At 36.2% G+C, this 21,423-nt stretch overlaps 3 protein-coding genes across 3 annotated transcripts; all 3 read left to right on the top strand.

The window, feature by feature from the left end:
- Positions 1–352: 352 nt before the first annotated feature.
- Positions 353–1,165, top strand: LOC109166983 (uncharacterized mitochondrial protein AtMg00810-like). Its single transcript, XM_019315883.1, has one exon. The coding sequence runs from the start codon at positions 353–355 to the stop codon at positions 1,163–1,165; it is 813 nt and encodes a 270-aa protein (XP_019171428.1).
- A 299-nt stretch (positions 1,166–1,464) lies between these two features.
- Positions 1,465–2,511, top strand: LOC109166982. Its single transcript, XM_019315882.1, has 2 exons — positions 1,465–2,073; positions 2,161–2,511. The coding sequence occupies exons 1-2, from the start codon at positions 1,465–1,467 to the stop codon at positions 2,509–2,511; spliced, it is 960 nt and encodes a 319-aa protein (XP_019171427.1).
- A 13,264-nt stretch (positions 2,512–15,775) lies between these two features.
- On the top strand, positions 15,776–17,233 carry LOC109166981. Its single transcript, XM_019315881.1, has 2 exons — positions 15,776–16,655; positions 16,908–17,233. Exons 1-2 carry the CDS (start codon positions 15,776–15,778, stop codon positions 17,231–17,233), a joined length of 1,206 nt encoding a protein of 401 aa, XP_019171426.1.
- Positions 17,234–21,423: the final 4,190 nt, after the last annotated feature.

The raw sequence follows: 21,423 nt of genomic DNA, 5'->3' as shown, positions 1-21,423 counted from the left end.
TAATGCGTAGTATATATTAATGTGTGTTTATATAACTATATTCTATATATTATATTATATATATTTCTAGTACTATATTTAGCTCATTAGTTATTAAACTCTAAAAATAACTAATTGTTAAATAATATGAAATAATTAATACGAAAATATTATAAAAATGTACCTAAAATATGAGTGTAAAATGTGCATATCAGATATCATCCTCCTATCAAACAATACAAGTATGGTTGACGACATGGTGTCTTAACTGTCCACATCGTTCAAGATAAGGGACCTTGGGAAGCCACGGTTCTTCTTAGGCATTGAAGCCGTGTATAACGCTACCACAGTGGTGTTGTCTCAGCAACGATACATGTCAGAACTCCTACGCAAGGCAGGCATGGAGTCTTGTAAACCGCTTGCCACTCCAATGACGTCAGCTACATCAAACACTGATGCTGACTCCCCCCAGCTAGACGACCCTACTCTATACCGACAGCTGGTTGGCTCCCTTATGTATCTCCTGCTCACTCGCCCGGACCTCTCTTTCTCGGTGAACAGGTTGTGCCAATTCATGCACAGTCCAACAGAGGAACACTGGGCGGCTCTCAAACGTGTGCTTCGGTACATCAAAGGTACTCTAACCCTTGGTCTGCGTCTCGCAGCTTCTGATGCGCCTCCGACACTGCACGCGTTCTCGGACTTCGACTGGGCTGGTTGCTCAGTTGACAGGAAATCTACAGCTGGTTATGCCGTCTTTCTTGGCCCGAACTTGGTATCCTGGACTTCAATGAAGCAGCGAACGGTAGCTCGCTCCTCAACTGAAGCCGAATACAAGGGTCTTGCTGACGTTGCTGCAGAAGTGGTGTGGGTCCAATCCTTACTACGCGATCTTGGTCTTCACCACTCTACAGTCCCGGTGCTTTGGTGTGACAATTTGGGAGCAACGTACCTATGCGCCAATCCCGTGTTCCATGCTCGGACCAAACACGTTGAAGTAGACTATCACTTCGTCCGCGACAAAGTTGCTTCCGGAGATCTAAAAGTAAACTTTGTCTCTACTCATGATCAGTTGGCAGACATCTTTACCAAAGCTTTGTCGACTGCTCGGTTCGATGATCTCAGGGCCAAGCTTGGCGTTGTTCCGTGTCCACCGTCAGCTTGCGGGGGCGTGTTAAGCAGTTAGAATAGTCAGACTTGTTAGAGCATGTTTAGGCGTTAGTTTCCTATTAGTTAGGTTCTATCTCTGTATAAATACTTGATAGTTTCTCCTGCTGTAATTTATTCAATATATATCAAAACACAATTCTGTACCTTCATCTTTAAGAACTTAAGTGTGGTTTGAGACCCTAAGATGACCATAAGTATCTAAGTGTTTAGGACGTAGGACTCTTAGGACGCGCGGTGAGCTATGTGTTTTTCATAGTTTGCTTGCTTGCTTGGTGTTTTGTTTAGTAATAGTGTTGTTGTTGTAGAAACTTTGCCATGGCACCACCTCGTCAATGCGCACGCACGCCAGAGACTCCAATGAATGAACAGCTAGACCAGAATCTACAACACCTCACGCAGACCATGCAGACCCTCAGTGAAGCGTTGTTGCACAACAACCATCCTGTTCCACCACCACTGCTTGCCGGGTATAGAGATGTTGGACGCCTTGTATCGAGCCATAGACCACCGATGTTCGCCGGTGAGGAAGACCCTGTCGTGCTCGAGGAGTGGGTGAGAACCTTTAACAAGACCTTCTCGGTCGTTGGGTGCCCCGAGGAGCGCCGAGTGGAGCTAGCATCATTCTACTTCAGTCATGAAGCAGACTTGTGGTGGGTGCATAAGGGACTCACTTATCTTGAGGAGCCCGACTTCGACTGGACGACTTTGAAGGACCGGATGCGAGAGCGGTTCTACCCGGCACATGTTCGAGCTGCTATGTATGAGGATTTTCTGTACCTCCAGCAGGGTTCATCGACGCTGGTTGAGTACCACAAGAGGTTTCTGGAGCTAGCTCGCTTCGCTAGGATACTTGTCCCCATCAAGCTCGCGAAAGTTGAGAAGTTCGTAGCCGGTTTGAACTACGAGGCTCGTAAGGCTTTGACGGTAAGCAAGCCGAGGACCTTGAAAGAGGCTTACCTGAGTGCTGTGGACTTATATTGGGTGCAACAGTTGTAACGCGGATCTTTTGAGCTTGCTAGGAAGAGGAACGAAAGTGGAGGATCATCCAACTTCAAGAAACCAAGACCGGATTTCCAAGCCAAGACCACATCTTCCCCACCTCAAGGATCAAACCGAGTAGGGTCCGGTGATCAAGCTAAGAGGTTTGCATGCAGAACCTGTGGAAAGGAGCATGTGGGAAAGGACTGCCAAGGGAATGCCTTGCGATGCTACAGATGTGGAGATAGAGGACACAAGGTTGCCGTATGCCCTCAACAAGCGAACCAAAAGGCGTTGCCACCTAGTTCGGGACCCGGTGGAGTCTTGAGAGGAAGCTCGAGTAGAGGAGCAGCTGGACTAGACCTTCGGGTCGTGTGTTTGTGATGGGGCGATCCCAAGCTGAGACGGAGGGTTTGGTTGAGGACGAGATGGCAGGTAACCCTTTTTCCTAAGCCTATCCTTATCTTGAGAGTGTATCTTTTTTCCCTTGTTGCCTTGCTTCCTTGTGTGTGATTCTCTATGCTTATGTGGATCATATTTGTGTTAATTCTGTAGCCTTGCATATGTATTATAGTAACCCAACCTTTCTTGTGAGTCATTTAAGTTTAATTAATTACCCTACGTGTTCATGAAAGACAACCTATAGAATTTCTCCTTGTGTAGCCTAAAAAGAACAAAGAAATCTTAATTTGTCACCACCAAGATTTGAACACAGGTGTGCACATTACCAATCCAACCCTTAAACCACTTAAGCTAATTATGTTTCTTAAAATTTATCTCATCTAAATTTGATTTAACCCATAACCGTTCACTTTACCCAAAATCCCCAAATTAAATCTTCTCTTTCCCAAAATTTTCCCCAAATTCCCAAACCCATTCTCCCTTCTTCCTTCTCCCACCCGTGAACCACCAAACCCCCACCCCTACCCGTAGAGCAGCCCCTGCCCGTCGCCACCTGCTGATGCTGAGCAACCGCCGACGCCACCTGCTCAAAGCCGCCGTCGACCGGAGCCACCTCGCCGCCGCCGCCTTGCTGCTACAGTTCGCCGAGAGGCCGAGAAACGGTGAGAGAGAGAGAGGGCGAGAGAAGAAGAAGAAAGAAGAAGAAAAGTTTTGGGGCTTCCTTTGAGTGTTTGGGTCATCTTGCAACCATGCCTAGGAGGACAAGCTTGGCTAGGAAAGTGGAATGGGTGGATGCCCACTATCTCATTCTGGAAGGTAAAGCCTTTGACTCGGAATCGTTTTCTAGTTCCTTGTTAGAAATGTTGAGATATGAAGGTCTGTTGGACGGGTTTCTCACCGTAAGCGTCGAAACATACCCGAGTTTGGTTAAGGAATTCTACCGTCACAGGGTTGTGACAAAAGATGGTGGAAAGTTAGAAGTCACCTCTAAGGTAAGAGGTGTGAAGGTTGTTTTGTCTGAGAAGAGGCTAGCTCAGCTCTTAAGTCTGACCACTACGGGAGTTTCACAGTACAGTGGTAATTCTTGGATTGGAACGGATACCATGGGGTACCGAGATTATTTGAGTTATCTGTTGGGTCGGATTAGTGGTTTCACCCAAGCCGCGAGATCAGAAAAGAAATGGTTGACTACTGAGCAGAGAATCTTGGTTATGCTTGTATCGAACTGTCTGTGTGACACCCCGAAATCCAAATTCGATTAAGGGATTAATTAAATAATTAAACCTATTTCAATTGGTAATTTAATTCCTAAAATCCTGAAAATTCAATAGTCGGGGACTAGTAATTTACTAGTCAACCACAAAGTCCAAGATGTACCTTGAGCTTTGTAGGGAGTTCTCTTGTTCCTTACACCTCTTCATGTTAGTAAGGGTATTCTTGACTTTTCACCTTGTGTTAGTATTGTAAGCTAACCTAGTAGAACACCCTCATTTCTCTCCTTACACTTTTGTTATAGGCCAGGATATCAAGGATCGCGTCACAGGCTTAGAAACTTAGGAATAAAAACGAAGCTTTTCTGGAGTGCTTCTTCTCCCCAAATGAAGCGTTTTTTTGGAGTGTTTCTTCTCCCCCAAATGAAGCGTTTTTATGGAGTGCTTCTTCTCCCCCAATCTTCCATTTAATAGGAAACCCAAAATACAAATTTCCCAGATGTTCCCCTTCTTCAAGTACATAGGTAGGTATATATACAACACTATAAAATCACCCACTAACCCACTACTGTATTATAACTACCCATGATCCCACTACAAACTAATAATAAGGTAAAGTGTTCTAACCATAAACTACCTAAGGAAGTGGTCATCCCACTACTATAATAATAATAATAATAATAATAATAATAATAATAATAATAATAATAATAATAATAATAATAATAATAATAATAATAATAATAATAATAATAACTGCAACAACACTTGTATTATTTCCCCGCCCATCAAAATCACCTTGTCCTCAAGGTGATGGAACACAATGCCGGGCGACGTCCTAACGAGTTGGCAGCAACGCTGGCTGGAAACGACGCAGCAGCTGGAGTTCGCATGGCAGAGACTGATGCGGACTGCCCCCCTGGCCTTGACGGCGTTGGAGCTGTCTCAGAGTTCGTCAGTGGTGCTGCATGGCTGCTTTTGGTGAAAACTTGCTCCTTTTCGGCCAGAAATTCTCGAAACATTGCATGTAATTCAGCCTGGTCAGCCAGCACTGCGTGAAGCGAATGGACCACCCCGCGAATCGCAGTAACAGAGTTGGTCAACGTTGTGTCGCCCATAACGACTGACTCTGATACCAAATGTTATAGGCCAGGATATCAAGGATCGCGTCACAGGCATAGAAACTTAGGAATAAAAACGAAGCTTTTCTGGAGTGCTTCTTCTAATGATACAAGTGTTGTTGCAGTTGTTATTATTATTATTATTATTATTATTATTATTATTATTATTATTATTATTATTATTATTATTATTATTATTATTATTATTATTATTATTATTATTATTATTATTATTATTATTATTATTATTATTATTATTATTATTATTATTATTATTATTATTATTATTATTATTATTATTATTATTATTATTATTATTTATTATTATTATTATTATTATTATTATTATTATTATTATTATTATTATTATTATTATTATTATTATTATTATTATTATTATTATTATTTATTATTATTATTATTATTATTATTATTATTATTATTATTATTATTATTATTATTATTATTATTATTATTATTATTATTATTATTATTATTATTATTATTATTATTATTATTTATTATTATTATTATTATTATTATTATTATTATTATTATTATTATTATTATTATTATTATTATTATTATTATTATTATTATTATTATTATTATTATTATTATTATTATTATTATTATTATTATTATTTATTATTATTATTATTATTATTATTATTATTATTATTATTATTATTATTATTATTATTATTATTATTATTATTATTATTATTATTATTATTATTATTATTATTATATTATTATTATTATTATTATTAATTTATATTATTATTATTATTATTTATTATTATTATTATTATTATTATTATTATTATTATTATTATTATTATTATTATTATTATTATTATTATTATTATTATTATTATTATTATTATTATTATTATTATTATTATTATTATTATTATTATTTATTATTATTATTATTATTATTATTATTATTTATTATTATTATTATTATTATTATTATTATTATTATTATTATTATTATTATTATTATTATTATTATTATTATTATTATTATTATTATTATTATTATTATTTTTTTTATTATTATTATTATTATTATTATTATTTATTATTATTATTATTATTATTATTATTATTATTATTATTATTATTATTATTATTATTATTATTATTATTATTATTATTTATTATTATTATTATTATTATTATTATTATTATTATTATTATTATTATTATTATTATTATTATTATTATTATTATTATTATTATTATTATTATTATTATATTATTATTATTATTATTATTATTATTATTATTATTATTATTATTATTATTATTATTATTATTATTATTATTATTATTATTATTATTATTATTATTATTATTATTATTATTATTATTATATTATTATTATTATTATTATTATTATTATTATTATTATTATTATTATTATTATTATTATTATTATTTATTATTATTATTATTATTATTATTATTATTATTATTATTATTATTATTATTTTATTATTATTATTATTATTATTATTATTATTATTATTATTTTATTATTATTATTATTTTATTATTATTATTATTATTATTATTTTATTTTATTATTATTATTATTATTATTATTTATTATTATTATTATTATTATTATTATTATTATTATTATTATTATTATTATTATTATTATTATTATTATTATTATTATTATTATTATTATTTTATTATTATTATTATTATTATTATTATTATTATTATTATTATGTATTATTATTATTATTTATTATTATTATTATTATTAATTATTATTATTATTATTATTATTATTATTATTATTATTATTATTATTATTATTATTATTATTATAGTAGTGGGATGACCACTTCCTTAGGTAGTTTATAGTTAGAACACTTTACCTTATTATTAGTTTGTAGTGGGATCATGGGTAGTTATAATACAGTAGTGGGTTAGTGGGTGATTTTATAGTGTTGTATATATACCTACCTATGTACTTGAAGAAGGGGAACATCTGGGAAATTTGTATTTTGGGCTTCCTATTAAATGGAAGATTGGGGGAGAAGAAGCACTCCATAAAAACGCTTCATTTGGGGGAGAAGAAGCACTCCAAAAAAACGCTTCATTTGGGGAAAAGAAGCACTCCAGAAAAACTTCATTTTTATTCCTAAGTTTCTAAGCCTGTGACGCAATCCTTGATATCCTGGCCTATAACAACTTTCCAAATTATAGCTCCACATTCTCTCTAAAAAGGTAGATAGCTTTTCTTCCAAGCCAAGTTGAAGCTTTGTCAAAACTTCAAGAGTTGTCTCCAAGATTCTACCTTTCATACATTTGGGCATCTAGGAGGTGGGTGTGGAAGGTGAGCTTTGTTGGGAGCTTGGTGAGGTGTTAAGAGAAGGTTTTTGTCTACAAGAGGTAACCCATGCTCTACAAAATATATTTTTCTTACCTATATGATGATTTCTTGGATTCTACTTGTGTTTTGCTATGAAATGTGAGTGTTTATGCATTGTCTTGTGAAAATGCATATCTAGAGCTTGTGTTTAGGGTTCTTGTATGCCATTGCTTGGCTATTCCTTTGATTCAAGTCATTTTGTTGTATTTGGTGAGATTTGGCATGTTTTGGACTTGAATTTGAGTTTGGAGTTGAAAATCCCCGAAGGGATTATTTTGGTACAGGGTTACGTACACGCGGGCGGAACGGCGGGTAGGCATCCACCCGTTGCCCACCCACGAGGTACATGCTGCTTGTGGGTAATGTACCCGCGGGCGGAACCGCGGGTAGGGGCCTACCCGTGGGTCCACCCGCGGGGTACGATGTGTGGTTGGTTGGGGATTTGTTCCCCGTGATCCTTTTGACTCGGTATTTGGTCTTTTGACTTCCCGTTGTTCTTTTGTGGAACTATTTGAGTGTCTTCTTGATGTTTCATATGTCTAGAACTATATGGTAGGAATCCATGTAGGTTTTGGTGTCTTGAATCGTGCTAAGTGTTCAACCTTGTGTTTCGTTGAAACCGTGATGGGTCTTGTGTGTTCTTTGAATCTACGTTTGGTTTACCCGTTTGTTAAGCATGCTAGTTCGGTGTTTAAATGCTATCGTGTGTGTTGTTTGTACCTTCTTATTGGTTGATGATAACTTGTGTTATTCATCGTTGTTGTTGTTGGGCTGTGACCCATTCCTTGATTGAGTATGGTTTCATATCTTCGTTGTGATCCGTTGATTGATTCCTGATGTGCTGTGATGTGTGTGTGTGGCTTTACCTGGATTGCACGATTAGTGGTATGGGACACTAGTCACCAAGGTATTGCAGTGGTCATCGTGGTGGCCATGACGTGATTATGGAGTTGTGACCTGTGTATCAGGTTCACGCATTTCTTGGGAGGCATGTGTTGCCAAGGCATGTGTTGTCGTGTGTGTGAACGGTACCCTCGTGTACTATGAAATCGGTGGTTTTGTTGGCGGTTTGTCGGCGGATGGGGAGGACGGTCCTCGGAGGGAAAATGTTGGACTTGGTGTACAGGGGTCTGGAGGTAATGGTTGGAAGTCGACATAAGGTTGGGGGTAGCCATAAGGTTGGAACCGGGCATAAGGAAGGCATATCAACTCGTGATGGGTGATGTCACGAGGGCTTGTGTAGCCGTTGTTGTGAGTTCTCTTCTTGTGACGTGTGTAGTCACAAAGGCATGTGTTGCCTTGGCATGTGTTGCCGTTGGGTGTGTCCTTGTTCTCTTGAGTTGTGCATGTCGGGTATTAATCTATTGTGTGATGATAGATTATACCGTGAGACTTCTTGTGAGTCGTTGTTGTTCTTTGTAGTCTTGGGATGTGTTCCCGTGTTCTTGTTGAGAGTGTTTGAGTCTTGTGTTGACTATTACTCTTGGTTTTGGACTTATATATATGTATTCCATTTCGAAAATGGCTTTACAAACTTATATCTTATCTATGTATGATATTTCACATGTATTGGTGGATTATCAGCATTATTTGCTGATCGGGCGTTGTCCCATGTATTATATGCTTATTTCAGGTGATGCTTAGACGAGTGCGTGGTTTAGTGCCAGCTAGTGTAGCTCCTCCCTTAGGTTTTGTGGCCTGTGAGCCAATTTAGACTTAGTAATTGATGATATTTGGTTTTAGATTTTGAACAATGCAGATGTTAGCCTGTGCGTTCACCCTTGGGTGAGCGTGGCATAGCACCCCTATACTTCCAGTTTATATATTTCATCTTTCAGTCTTCCGCTGTGTTTGATGTTTTGGTTTAGATAGCATGTTTAAGTCTTTAAATAGCATGGAATTAGGGGGTGTTATAGTCTATTGCCCAATAACAACAAAAGCCGTTTGTTGGGGAAGTTAGAGTGCACTTTTTCCTTTTGTTTGAAGAACATGGTGAAGGTTTACTTGCCTGCTTTGATGTTGCAACACATGGTCTTTTGCCGATATCATAACCGGAAGAGTCTACCGTACGGAACGGTTTTGAGTTGGATCTTTGCCATGAAGGGTATAAGTGCTGAAGGTTGTGTGCCGAAGCCAGTGGGTAAAATGGTGTTGGATGCCACCAACCTGCGGAGTTGCAATTTGTTTCAGTTGGAGGATGGAGAGTACATCACGCTTGAGGAAGTTCCCAAGGAAACCCCCGAGGAAAGAGACGCACTAGTTGTTGAGCTCGAGATTCCCGTTGGGAAGTTGAACCTTGCGGTTCAGAGTTTGGGAGGTGATGCAGGGGAGGATGAAGAAGAGGGCCAAGAGGAGGATGTGGATGCGGGAGAAGCTGCTGAGGCTGAGGATAGTGATCCGAAGAGCGAAGAAAACCATAGAACAAGGGAAGCTAGGAACAAGAGGGAACACGACGCCATGACACACGAGGAATGAGTGGTCACCCTTCTACGCCAACAAAACAAGATGATAGAAGAGGGCTTTGCCGTTATGAAGACGCACTTCGTTGCAGTTGACCAGAGGTTGGATCAGATAGAGGCTAGCTCTAGCCGAAGAGAAGAAGATGAGGAGTCCGATGAAGACACCGAGGAGTCGGAGAGCGAGTCCTTCTAGCATGGAGTTGTGGTAACCTCGTTTTCCTTCCTTTGTTGGTTGTTGTCGCCTGTTAGTTATTGTTGTTTGCCCTGTGTGATCTTTCTTGTTGCTAGTTTTGTTGAGTAGTTAGCCTTGCGGGTTGTTACTAGGAACTAGTTGTTTAGGTCTTTGGTGTTGGTTAGAAAGTTTGGTTGTTGTGTTTGGCTTAAGTGTTCGTTATGCTCAAAGAACTCCATTGATTAATTCTTTCAACCTTATGATGTTATGAATTCTTGATCATTCTGTATCACTTTGAAATATTGAAGTTTTGAGTCAAAAAGATGTTCTTGATTCTCTTATCACGTTGTTGTTTCGTGTTGCCGTTTTGTTTCAATTCGTCGTACCCAAGCTTCGGGGACGAAGCTTCTTTTAAGGGGGAGAGGATGTGACACCCTGTAAATCCAAATTCTAATTAGGGATTAATTAAGTAATTAATCCTAGCTTAATTGATAGTTCACTCCTAAAATCCTGAAAATTTCATAGTCGGAGGACTAGTAATTGACTAGTCAATCCAAGTCAATGGGTTGTACCCTATGCTTCATGAATTGTTCCCTTGTCTCCTAACACTTTTCCACTTTAGTAAGGGTAAAGAAGACTTTTCACCTTATGATTGTATTCCAGGCTAACCTAGAGTCATCTCTAATTCTTTTCCCTAACACCCTAAAAAGAAAAGCTCCTCCTTCTCTCTAGAATTTAGCTAGCTTTTTCTTCAAGCCAAGTTTGGGAAATTCAAGATTCTTCAAGTTGGTCTCCAAGATTCAACCTTTCTTAATCTTAAGCATATAGGAGGGTAAGATCTTTGGCCCTTTTTCTAAAGATAGAATCTTTGTTGTCTTTTGGTGTGTTCTTGAAGTTGGAATTGAAGGAAAGCCTTGTTAGAAGCTCGTAAAGGTGTGGAAAGTGAAGGTTTAGGCTACAAGAGGAAACCCATGCTTTACAAAATCTATTTTCTCACCTATATGATGATTTCTTGACTTCTACATGTGATTTTGCTATGAAATGTGAGTTTTGATGCATTGTCTTGTGAGAATGCATATCTTGAGCTTGTTTTTTGGGTTCTTGTATGCCATTGCTTGGCTATTCCTTTGATTCAAGTCATATTGTTATGTTTTGTGAGATTTTGGGTGTTTTGGACTTGAATTTGGACTTGGTGTTGAAAATCCCCGAATGGATTATTTTGGTACAGGGTTTGTTCCTCGTGATTCTTTTGACTCGGTAGTTGATGTTTTGACTTCCCGATGTTCTTTTGTTGGGCTATTTGAGTGTCTTCTTGATGTTTCGTATGTCCAGAACGATATGTTAGGAATCCATGTAGGATTTGGTGTCTTGAATCGTGCTAAGTGTTCAACATTGTGATTCATTGAACCGTGATGAGTCTTGTGTGTTCTTCGGAACTATGTTTGGTTTACCCGTTTGATAAGCATGCTAGTTTGATGTTGAAATGCTAGTGTGTGGTTTGTTCTTTCCTATTGTGGATGATAACTTGTGTTGATCATCGTTGATGTCGGATTGTGATCCTTCCTTGATTGAGTATGGTTTCATATCTTTGTTGTGATCCATTGATTGATTCCTATGATGATGTGTGTGTTGGCTGTACCTGGATTGCACGATTAATGGTATGGGACATTAATCACCAAGGTACATATGTGGTCCTCGTGGTGTCAATGAATTGAGTTTGGTGGTTTGTTATCCTGAGTATAGCTCACAAGGTTTGGCGGTTTTGTGTTATTATCTTGCAATGTACCCTCGTGTACTGTGCGTTTGGCTGTTTTGTTTGGCGGTTGTTGGAGGGGGAACGACGGTTCCCAGAGGCAAAAGGTTGGACTTGGAAGTATAGGGTGGCACTCGGAGGTAAAGGTTGGAACCGTAATAAGGCCAGGGGTAGGCATAAGGTTGAATCAAGGCATAAGGTTGGAACTTGGAACTATGATCTTGTGACATGAAGTGTCATTGTCATGAAGTGCCAATGTGAGGATGTCTATCCTCTTCCGATGAGCATGTCGAGTGGTAATCTACTTTGTGATCAGTAGATTACACCTCGAGTTGTACTTATGTTGTTGTTGTCTTCGCCTTGATGTTTTCTGCTTTGTGATCAGTAGATTATATCTTGAGTGGTGTTGAGTTGTGCTATCGTTGTCATTGTCTTGATGTTGTCTTGGGATGTGATTCCCTGTTCTTTGAGAGTGAAATAGAGTCTTTACAGTTGACTTCTCTCTTTATGGTTTTGAATTGATATATACTGTATTCTGTTTCGAAAACGATTTTGTATTAAACTATATATATATATATATATATATATATATATATATATATATATATATGCTATTGACGCGTATTGATGGGTTACTAGCATTATTCGCTGACTGGGCATCGTCCCCTTTCTTTATGTGCTTTACAGGTCCCGAGTAGACGGCGAGAGCGTTAGACGTGGATAGTTTAGATCCCCTGAATAGTTTAGTTTATGTTTTGGCCTGTGTGCCTGTAATACCCAGTATTTTCCTATGGTTATGCTTCGGGGACAAAGCATTTTAAGGAGGGTAGATTGTGATACCCCGGTTATTAGGGTATTTTGTTATAAATATTATTATTCTAAATAAAATTTTACAAAATAGATATTATGTTAAGTAAAACATTTTTACTATACGGTCTGTAATTATATTATTTTATGTGACCCAAAACTATTTAAACTAGTCTACTACTGCTACTCTTTTATTTTTAAACTGTGTATTATAGGTAATAATTATTTATTTATATATATGTTACGTATGTATACATGTTAAGTACTAGTAGGCTAATATGTATATTAATATTATATTAAGCTTTTAAGTATTTTATTTCCCTAAAACTAGAATTATTATTTATAATACAAGTTATTAGTTAAGTATTTAAGTAGTAGTCTAATTGTTCCCATCCTCATCAGTAGCTGATTCATTAAATCCTCTCCTCTTTGTCATCCCTAACACAATACCGCCGAATAGAAGGAAAAACAAAAAAAACAAAAACTTATTCCTATTTGTCATCGATTCAATCATGATTGGTCTTTTTCCTCTATCATCATCAAATTCTCTACATTGTTCACCGTAGGGATTCAAGTGTTAATGTTAATGTTGGAATCTAGGTAAGATTTATGTTCACTAAAATTTCTTTTGCCCCAAATAAAAAATCACTTTTCCTATGTGATTCATGATTTTAATGAATATGTGATATTTAACGTGAAAAGTTATTTGATTATATTATGCGAATAGATATATGTGTTTAGATGTTTTGAAAACCCTGCATATGTGATATGGTGATTTTGTGGTGATTTAGAAGGATAAATTTTACACAATTTGATCATTGCCTGAGAAAATTCTGACTGGCGCATCTGGAAAGAATAATTCGTGAAAAATGCTTACTAAACTTATTTTTGCTTGAAAAGTTTTCTGGAGAATCTAGACTTGATATAATTGATTTTTTTAAAAAGTTTTGATTAAAAATACGTTTAGGTATTTCCATAATAATTTCATAAAGTTGAGGCAGTGTACTGCCAGTTCAATTTCTGTCTGGCGCAGTGTTAGGAAATATTTCGGGAAAAATACTTTTACACCTTGGATTGACTTGAAACTTTTTTTGTATAATCTAGACTCACTGTACCTATTATCTAGAAAATTTCATGTGAAAATGTGTTACCGATCTTTCTCAGTAAATTCTTCCATCCAGGTCATAGTTTCTGAAAATTTTTGTCAGTTTCTTATTTGAGATATTGAGAAGTTGCTTTCTTGTGAAATATCATTACTGTTATCATTTTTATAAATATGGAGAGTTGTGTTCATAATAATTAGGTGTGGAATACGCTAATCTGTGCTATATCTATGTGGTTAATAGGATGGTTGGAAATACATTTTTGGAAATATTGGTACAAAGGTTATAGATTCCGGTGTAAACTTGAATGTAATATTTGGGACTAAAGATTTGGATTTAGGAAGTGAATTTTTGAGGTTATATATATATATATATATATATATATATATATATATATATATATATATATATATATATATATTGTCAATGGAAAGTGGTGCCATCTGGTGTTTTTTTGGAGTGAGCAATTGGAATATACTGACTCACTAGGGAGCCTAAAAACTCTCTGTTTTGTGGAGTGAGCAGTTGAGATGTACTGACTCACTAGGGGGATTTATATTAACTTCCCTGTTGTTTTGAGGAGTGAGCAGTGATGTAAAAGCTGACTCACTAGGGAGCCGAGAAAACTCCGTGTTCATGGAAAATATATTTTTGAGAGTTTGAAAATCCTCCATTTGTTACCCATTTCTTCTTGGCAATATATATATATATATATATATATATATATATATATATATATATATATATATATATATATATATATATCAAGTGTGATTGACTTTGAGAAATTTAAATGTGTTGTTGGAAGATGTTCTCTTGGAAAGAGATAAACTGAGAGGTTGGAATTCTCTCTTTGGTACTATATTCTGATATCATTTTGAGAGATTGAAATTCTCGCTTTGGTTATTATTTTGAGAGTTTGGAAACTCTATTTGGTTATCATTGGAAATTATTTTGGTGATTATATTATGATTATGATTTAAGGAATTGAGTAATGAGGATGTTATGAAATGTTTTGAGGTTATGGGTGTATGGAAATGTTGATAAAGGTTATATGGGAATCTTGGGGGAAGAATAATGGTTGAATGATTTTTGGATTATGGATAGGCAATGCCTTAGTCGTTTTGCTAGAAGTTGTTATGGATATTTTTGTATTTGGATGTGTGATTTCCTCAATATGTATTTTAAATGGTTAAAGTTAAAGATTATTGGTTTGTTGATGAGAATAAAAATGTTTAAGGGGTCATTCTAGATGCAAACTATTTGCTCCTATGTGTTACATGCTATGTGCAAAATATTTTACGGGGTGAAGTAGATCTTACAAGCTTAATGCTGAATTTGTGTGTTTCTTTGTTTTCTATTCTTTAATTGTTTTTGCAGGAACTTTTGCATGAGCATTGGGCATGAGAATGAGCGAACCACCTAGAGATATCATTTATTAGTTAGACAGTTGAATTTTTAGTTATTTTTGTACTAGTACATATCTTGAGTTGTTTATTGCAAGTTGTAAATTTAGCCTTAGCTCTTAGGTTGTTGGTTGCCTAAGTGTGGCGGTAACACCCATTTTCTTTTTGATTAGTTAATGCTTCCGCTATGAGTTTAGTAAATTTTAAATTAAGAAAAAAAGTTTAAGGAAATTTTGGATATGAAAATTGGGGTGTTACAGTGCCACTGATGTTGAACATATTAGATTGATGGTTTAGTTTTTGCCTGTGCATTCACGTTGGGGTCAACGTGGCATAACACTCCTTGATTTTCTCGGTTTTATGTTTAGACTTCCGCTGTGTTTATGCTTTATGTTATATATATTGGTTAGTTTGCCTTGCATAATTAAGCTTTAAATTGGCATGAAAATCGGGGGTGTTACAGAAAGTTCCAGGGATGTTTGGAACAACTTGAAGAGACGTTTCGCGCAGTGTGATGCTCAGCGTATATCAGCATTACAAAACGATATCTACAGCTTGAAGCAGGGATCTCAGTCCATTAGCGATTACTATACGAAGTGCCGGACCATGTGGGAGGAGATGAACACTTTGTGGCCACTCCCGCTATGCAAATGCGTTCCAAGGTGTAGATGCGATCTAATCAACGAGATCAGGAAGGAGCGCGAAGTTGATTAGGTGATTCGCTTCCTTCAAGGTTTAAATGATGATTACAATGCTTTGAAATCTAATGTTCTTGTTTTGGATCCAATACCGGAAGTCTACAAAATATATGTTATGGCTGAGAAATTAAAGAGGCATATCAGCTTGACGAAGTTAAACATAAACAACCTTGAGATCAGCCATGCTAATTCGATCCAAGCTACTGAGATGGTTCAGAATTCCACAGATGATTTGGTTGCTGTGATTAACACTTACAATTGTAAGAAGTACACAAACAATGGAGGAAGCAAACCTAAATGCACATTTTGCGAGATGATTGGACACACTATTGACAAGTGTTACAAAAAGCACGGCTACCCCCCGGGGTGGGTGCCAGGCTTCGAATCCAAAGCCAAACAGCATGGAACAGCCTCTGTGGTGAATAATGTGACAGACCTAGGTGTCACAAGTGATCAGTTTCAAAAACTTATGGCAGCCATTCAGAATCGGATGAGACAACCTTCTAGTTCTGGTACTGCAGCATCTATTTCTCTAATTCCCAAGTTCAATGAGGACAACATAGAAGGCAAGTCATCTATCCCTTTTGTTAATTCTCTATCTCTGTGTAACTCAACATGGATTGTAGATTCTGGAGCCACTAATCACATTACATGTTCCCTTGAGACATTTGATGAGTATTATGTGGTTGAAAGGGATGAAGTTAGCCTGCCTACTGGGGAACTGGTTGCTATCAAACACAAAGGAAACATAAGACTTGAAAGCAATCTTTGGCTAAAAGATGTTATTCACATACCATCATTCCAATTTAATATATTGTCTATGAGCAAACTTCTCCAAGATACTTCCTATAATATGGTTTTTACGTCTGGACAGTGCTTGATTCAGGAACCTCTTGGGATGACGGTTGGTTTAGCTACACAGGAAAAAGGGTTGTACCTCATGATGAAGACACCACTGAATTCCATTCTTGATCACAGGAAATTGGTTATGCAATGTAATAAAGTTGATATTTGGCATCAACGTTTAGGACATTTTACTATAAATAAATTGCATTTGTTTAAAGATATACCAAAGTTGTCTCTTAAAAACAATGCTTGTGATGTATGCCACTTAGCCAAGTATAAACGCTCCCCTTTTCCCATAAGTTGATCATCCACAACTGTTTGTTTTGATATGATACACGCAGACGTATGGGGTCCCTTCTCAGTGAGTTCTATAAGAGGTGAGCATTATTTTCTGACTTTAGTGGATGATTTTTCAAGGTTCACCTGGCTGCACTTGATGAAAATGAAATCAGAAGCCAAAGAGTTAATAAAACAGTTCCACAGTTTTGTATTTACTCAATTCGGAGCCTTGATTAATGTTTTGCGAAGTGATAATGACCTTGAGTTTGATATGAAGGAGTTCTTTGGGGATAAAGGCATTATTCATCAAACGTCGTGTGTTAATACTCCACAACAAAATGCTGTGGTTGAGCAAAAACACCAACATATCCTCAATGTTGCAAGAGCACTTCGGTTCCAAGCCCAACTTCCCCTAGAATTTTGGGGGTTGTGTCTTGCATGCTGTTAGGAATAAATTGTAATAGATTTTGATATGCTATATTGTAAATCGTAGAACCCCAATTTTATTTTGGTTAGACTAGTCGAGTCATAGACCAAGAAAGGGAAAAATAAATTCATTAGTTGAGGAAATGGATGAAGAAGATATAAAGCCTAAAATCAAAAATTTGCCTAGAGAAAATGGCAAACAAAAGAGGAAGATGTATGCATATGAAGAAGTTATGAAGACTATCATCCTAAGAAGAAATCTCTCAAGAAATCAATGAAGAAATCCCTCAAGAAATCCCAAAGAAGAAAGAACGTGACATGAAGTTTGCATGAAGCTATCTTGAAGATCAAGCATCTATAAAGAAAGAAGTACACCAAGTGAAACAAGATAATGACTAATAGGTTGTACGGATGAGTTGGTAGAAACTTGAAATATTATATGCAAGGTCACAGGTTTGAATCTCACATCCCACATATTTTAAAGAAGCCAAGTTTAAATCCATCAGATGAAGTATGGGTGATGGTTTGGCTGAAGGGAAGCATGGGATGAGATTTTCCAAAGTGAAGGGATGAAGTTCTTAAAGATGAAATTGGGATGCAATTCCAATTGAAGGGATGAAGTATCTCACCTTGGGGCAGAAGTTGGTTTGGCTGAAGGGAAGCATGGGATGAGATTTTCCAAAGTGAAGGGATGAAGTTCTTAAAGATGAAATTGGGATGCAATTCCAATTGAAGGGATGAAGTATCTCACCTTGGGGCAGAAGTTTAAATTTGATGGGATGAGATTTGCAAAGGGCTTCAATTCAACGGATGAAGTAAAGGATGAGGTTTCAATTGACAAATCAAGAAAGGGATGAGATTTCACTTCCAAATATAGTAAGGGATGAGATTTCAATTGACAAATCAAGGAAGGGATGAGATTTCACTTCCAAATATAGTAAGGGATGAGATTTCACTTCCAAATATAGTAAGGGATGAGATTTCACTTCCAAATATAGTAAGGGATGAGATTTCACTTCCAAATATAGTAAGGGATGAGATTTCAATTGACAAATCAAGGAAGGGATGGGATTTCACTTCCAAATATAGTAAGGGATGAGATTTCACTTCCAAATATAGTAAGGGATGAGATTTCAATTGACAAATCAAGGAAGGGATGAGATTTCACTTCCAAATATAGTAAGGGATGTGATTTCACTTCCAAATATAGTAAGGGATGAGATTTCACTTCCAAATATAGTAAGGGATGAATGAAGTTCACGTATCTCACCCTAGGGGCAGGAGTTTCAATTTAATGGGATGAGATTTACAAAGGGCTTCAATTCAAGGGATGAAGTTACAAGTCCAAATCAAGTAAGGGATGAGATTTCAATTGACAAATCAAGGAAGGGATGAGATTTCACTTCCAAATATAGTAAGGGATGAAGTTTACATGGGAAGAGATTTCCCAAGTCAATTTTGAAGATGAAGTCTGGAAGCAGTAGACAGACCCAGACGTGAAGTATAGAGGAAAATACAAGAAGAAGTTGCAGAAGCAAAAATACTAGTCTAAACTAGTAAGGGATTAAATTGGAGATTATATTTTGAAGATAGAAATCCCAAGAGGCGTGATCTACACCAGGTGAAGATTTTTGGGAAGCCATTTTTGCTAAAACCTCAAGCTCAACTTGCAGAGAATCTCTGACATATCTGCAACATTATCTTATCCTCTGAAAAGGCTATACAGCTAGATGAAATTCAAAAATGAGAACGTTTCTTTCCAACGGACGGATTCTCATTACCAGGTATAAAAAGATGAAGATTGAAGCAGTGGAAAGCAGAAGCAAATAGCAAGAAGCGAAAAGAACAGAGCTAAACAGAGCATACGAACTTCAAAGAAAGCTTTCCATCTCAAGAGCTTAAATTGATATATTCTTTGTGAGATAAACTCTCAGAGTGATACAGAGCTTACAAAAGAAATATTCAAGAGTGTTAAAATCTTCATCAACTACAAGAGACTAAGAGCATCATCGAAGATCATCTACAGAGACTCAAAGTTGGAAGCAAGGCAAAACTTGTTTTAGAGCAAAACAAGGGAAGGAGGAAAGTAACACAGAGTTGTGAAATCCTGGATTGTCACACGGAGTTGTGAGATCCGAAGCAGCAGTGTCGGAAGACATTGGGCATGATTAGTGTGGGCTTTGTGATCAAAGCACTAGATCACGGAAGAAGCGTTTCTACCGGAGCGTAGAAGACGGGGGGAAAGTAACGCGGAGTCGTGAAATCCTGGGAAAGTAGCGCGGCGACGTGAAACCCGAAGCAGCAGTGTTGGAGGCACTGGGCGTGATTAGTGTGGGCTTTGTGATCAAAGCACTAGATCACGGAATTCATTGTATCTTGGAAACAAGAATTGGTGGATATAGTGAATTTCTCTTGGACGATAAGAGCAAGTGGAGTAGGAGGATTACACCACCTCCGAACCACTATAAATTGCCTTGTGTTCTTTACTGCTTTCTTTACATACTGCTCTTGCTTGCTTCTCACGAGAATAATCTTGACACAATCTACACACACACCGTATAGTTTATTATTTCTGCTGTGCACCGGACTCTAACAATCTCGTTAAGAGTCTTGGGGGTCGTTTACTAAATTGGAAAAACGGAAAATTTTCTGGAAAAATGGAGAATTGGAGAAGTGGAAAAATGAAAAATGGAAAACTTGTTTACTAATTTTATATCTCCAATTTTAATCTCATCTCCATTCTTCCACTTCCTATACAATTTTGGAGAAAGGAAAATACACATTTTCCAAATGAAGAGATGGAGACGCGTGAACAGTGCTAAAGCTTAGGTCTCAGTTTTGAATCCTGCGCACAGCATGTTTTAAGCTCAAAGCTCCGCTTTTGTTTCTTCCCTGTGCAGCTCAAAGCTCCGCTTTTGTTTCTTCCCTGTGCTGTGCGTGCCCTTTTTCTTATTATTATTATTATTATTATTCAATTATTAAATTATTATTATTATTATTATTATTATTATTATTATTATTATCTCTTCTCTTTTTCTTTTTCCTCCTACTTATATACACAAATGTGTTGTTATTATTATTAATTATTACTATTATTATTATTAAATATTTACTATTCTTATTATTATTAAATTATTATTATCATTATTACTATTATTATTATTATTATTAAATTATTAAATAATTATTATTATCATTATTACTATTATTATTATTATTATTATTATTATTATTATCTTTGTTGTAGAAATATACAAATACTGTATGGGATGATTGTTTTTAATAGAATAGAAAATTAGAAAAATAAAAAATTGGAGGAATGGAGAAATGAAAAACTGGAAGAATGGAGAAGGAAAACTGGAGAAATGGAAGAATGGAAAACTGGAAATGGAAAAACAGAAAAATGAAGTAAACGACCCCTTGGTTTCTTTGTTGCCTTAGCAATTGTTGTACTGTGCTAAAAAGTTTGAAAGTCTACTCACCCCCCCCCCCCTCTAGACTTTCACCTTACCTCTTTTGGGACCAACAATTGGTATCAGAGCAGGCTGTCTATTTGGGTCAACCTTGTTTCTGACTGCTAGGCAGATCGATTTTACCCAGTGTGTGTAATTGGATTATTTATCTCTCGTATCCACCGAGAAGATGAATAAAGATTTAGCTCAAAATCTATTATTCTCGCTTGATAAATTTGATGATTGCAAAGTTCGTATGCAGGTTCATCTATCAGCCTTACATGATGAAATGTGGGAAGTTATCTCTCACGACCCGATCGAAATATTGTAAGTAAATACGGCTTTTCTTCTATCACCGGATGCTCAACAATTCGTACCAAAGCCAAAACCGGAATGGACGTCGGATGATAGAAAGATGAACAATCTTGACAACATTGCCAAAGATATTCTGTTCAAAGCCATTGATGATACAATATTCCCAAAACTGCGAAAATGTACAAGTGCAAAAGAAATTTGGGATACTCTCATCAAGATCGGAGAAGGAGATGAACAAGAAAAAGATAACATGCTCACTATTGCTATGAAGAAGTTCGAGGACTTCAAGATGCTCTCAAACCAATCCATTGTTGATATGGAAGCTCGAATGATCAAAATCCTTGGAGAAATTAATGACCTTGGCAAAAATATTAGCCAAAAGGAAATTAATCTCAAAGATCTACGAGGTTTACCATCTACATGGGATATGAAGGTTACGGCTATG

Source organism: Ipomoea nil, unplaced genomic scaffold (genome assembly GCF_001879475.1).
Source record: "Ipomoea nil cultivar Tokyo-kokei standard unplaced genomic scaffold, Asagao_1.1 scaffold3142, whole genome shotgun sequence".
Classification (NCBI taxonomy): domain Eukaryota; kingdom Viridiplantae; phylum Streptophyta; class Magnoliopsida; order Solanales; family Convolvulaceae; genus Ipomoea; species Ipomoea nil.
The sequence above is the reverse complement of the archived record's forward strand: the minus strand, read 5'-3'. Positions and strand labels throughout refer to the sequence as shown.

What these genes read in the sequence shown, in the direction of transcription:
- LOC109166983 (XM_019315883.1), top strand. Translation starts at nt 353, where the DNA reads ATGTCAGAACTCCTACGCAAGGCAGGCATGGAGTCTTGTAAACCGCTT.
- LOC109166982 (XM_019315882.1), top strand. Translation starts at nt 1,465, where the DNA reads ATGGCACCACCTCGTCAATGCGCACGCACGCCAGAGACTCCAATGAAT. An exon ending in AGGCTCGTAAGGCTTTGACG is followed by an intron (nt 2,074 to 2,160) that starts GTAAGCAAGCCG and finishes GGATCTTTTGAG; the next exon opens with CTTGCTAGGAAGAGGAACGA.
- LOC109166981 (XM_019315881.1), top strand. Translation starts at nt 15,776, where the DNA reads ATGGCTGAGAAATTAAAGAGGCATATCAGCTTGACGAAGTTAAACATA. An exon ending in CAGGAAATTGGTTATGCAAT is followed by an intron (nt 16,656 to 16,907) that starts GTAATAAAGTTG and finishes TTCTGACTTTAG; the next exon opens with TGGATGATTTTTCAAGGTTC.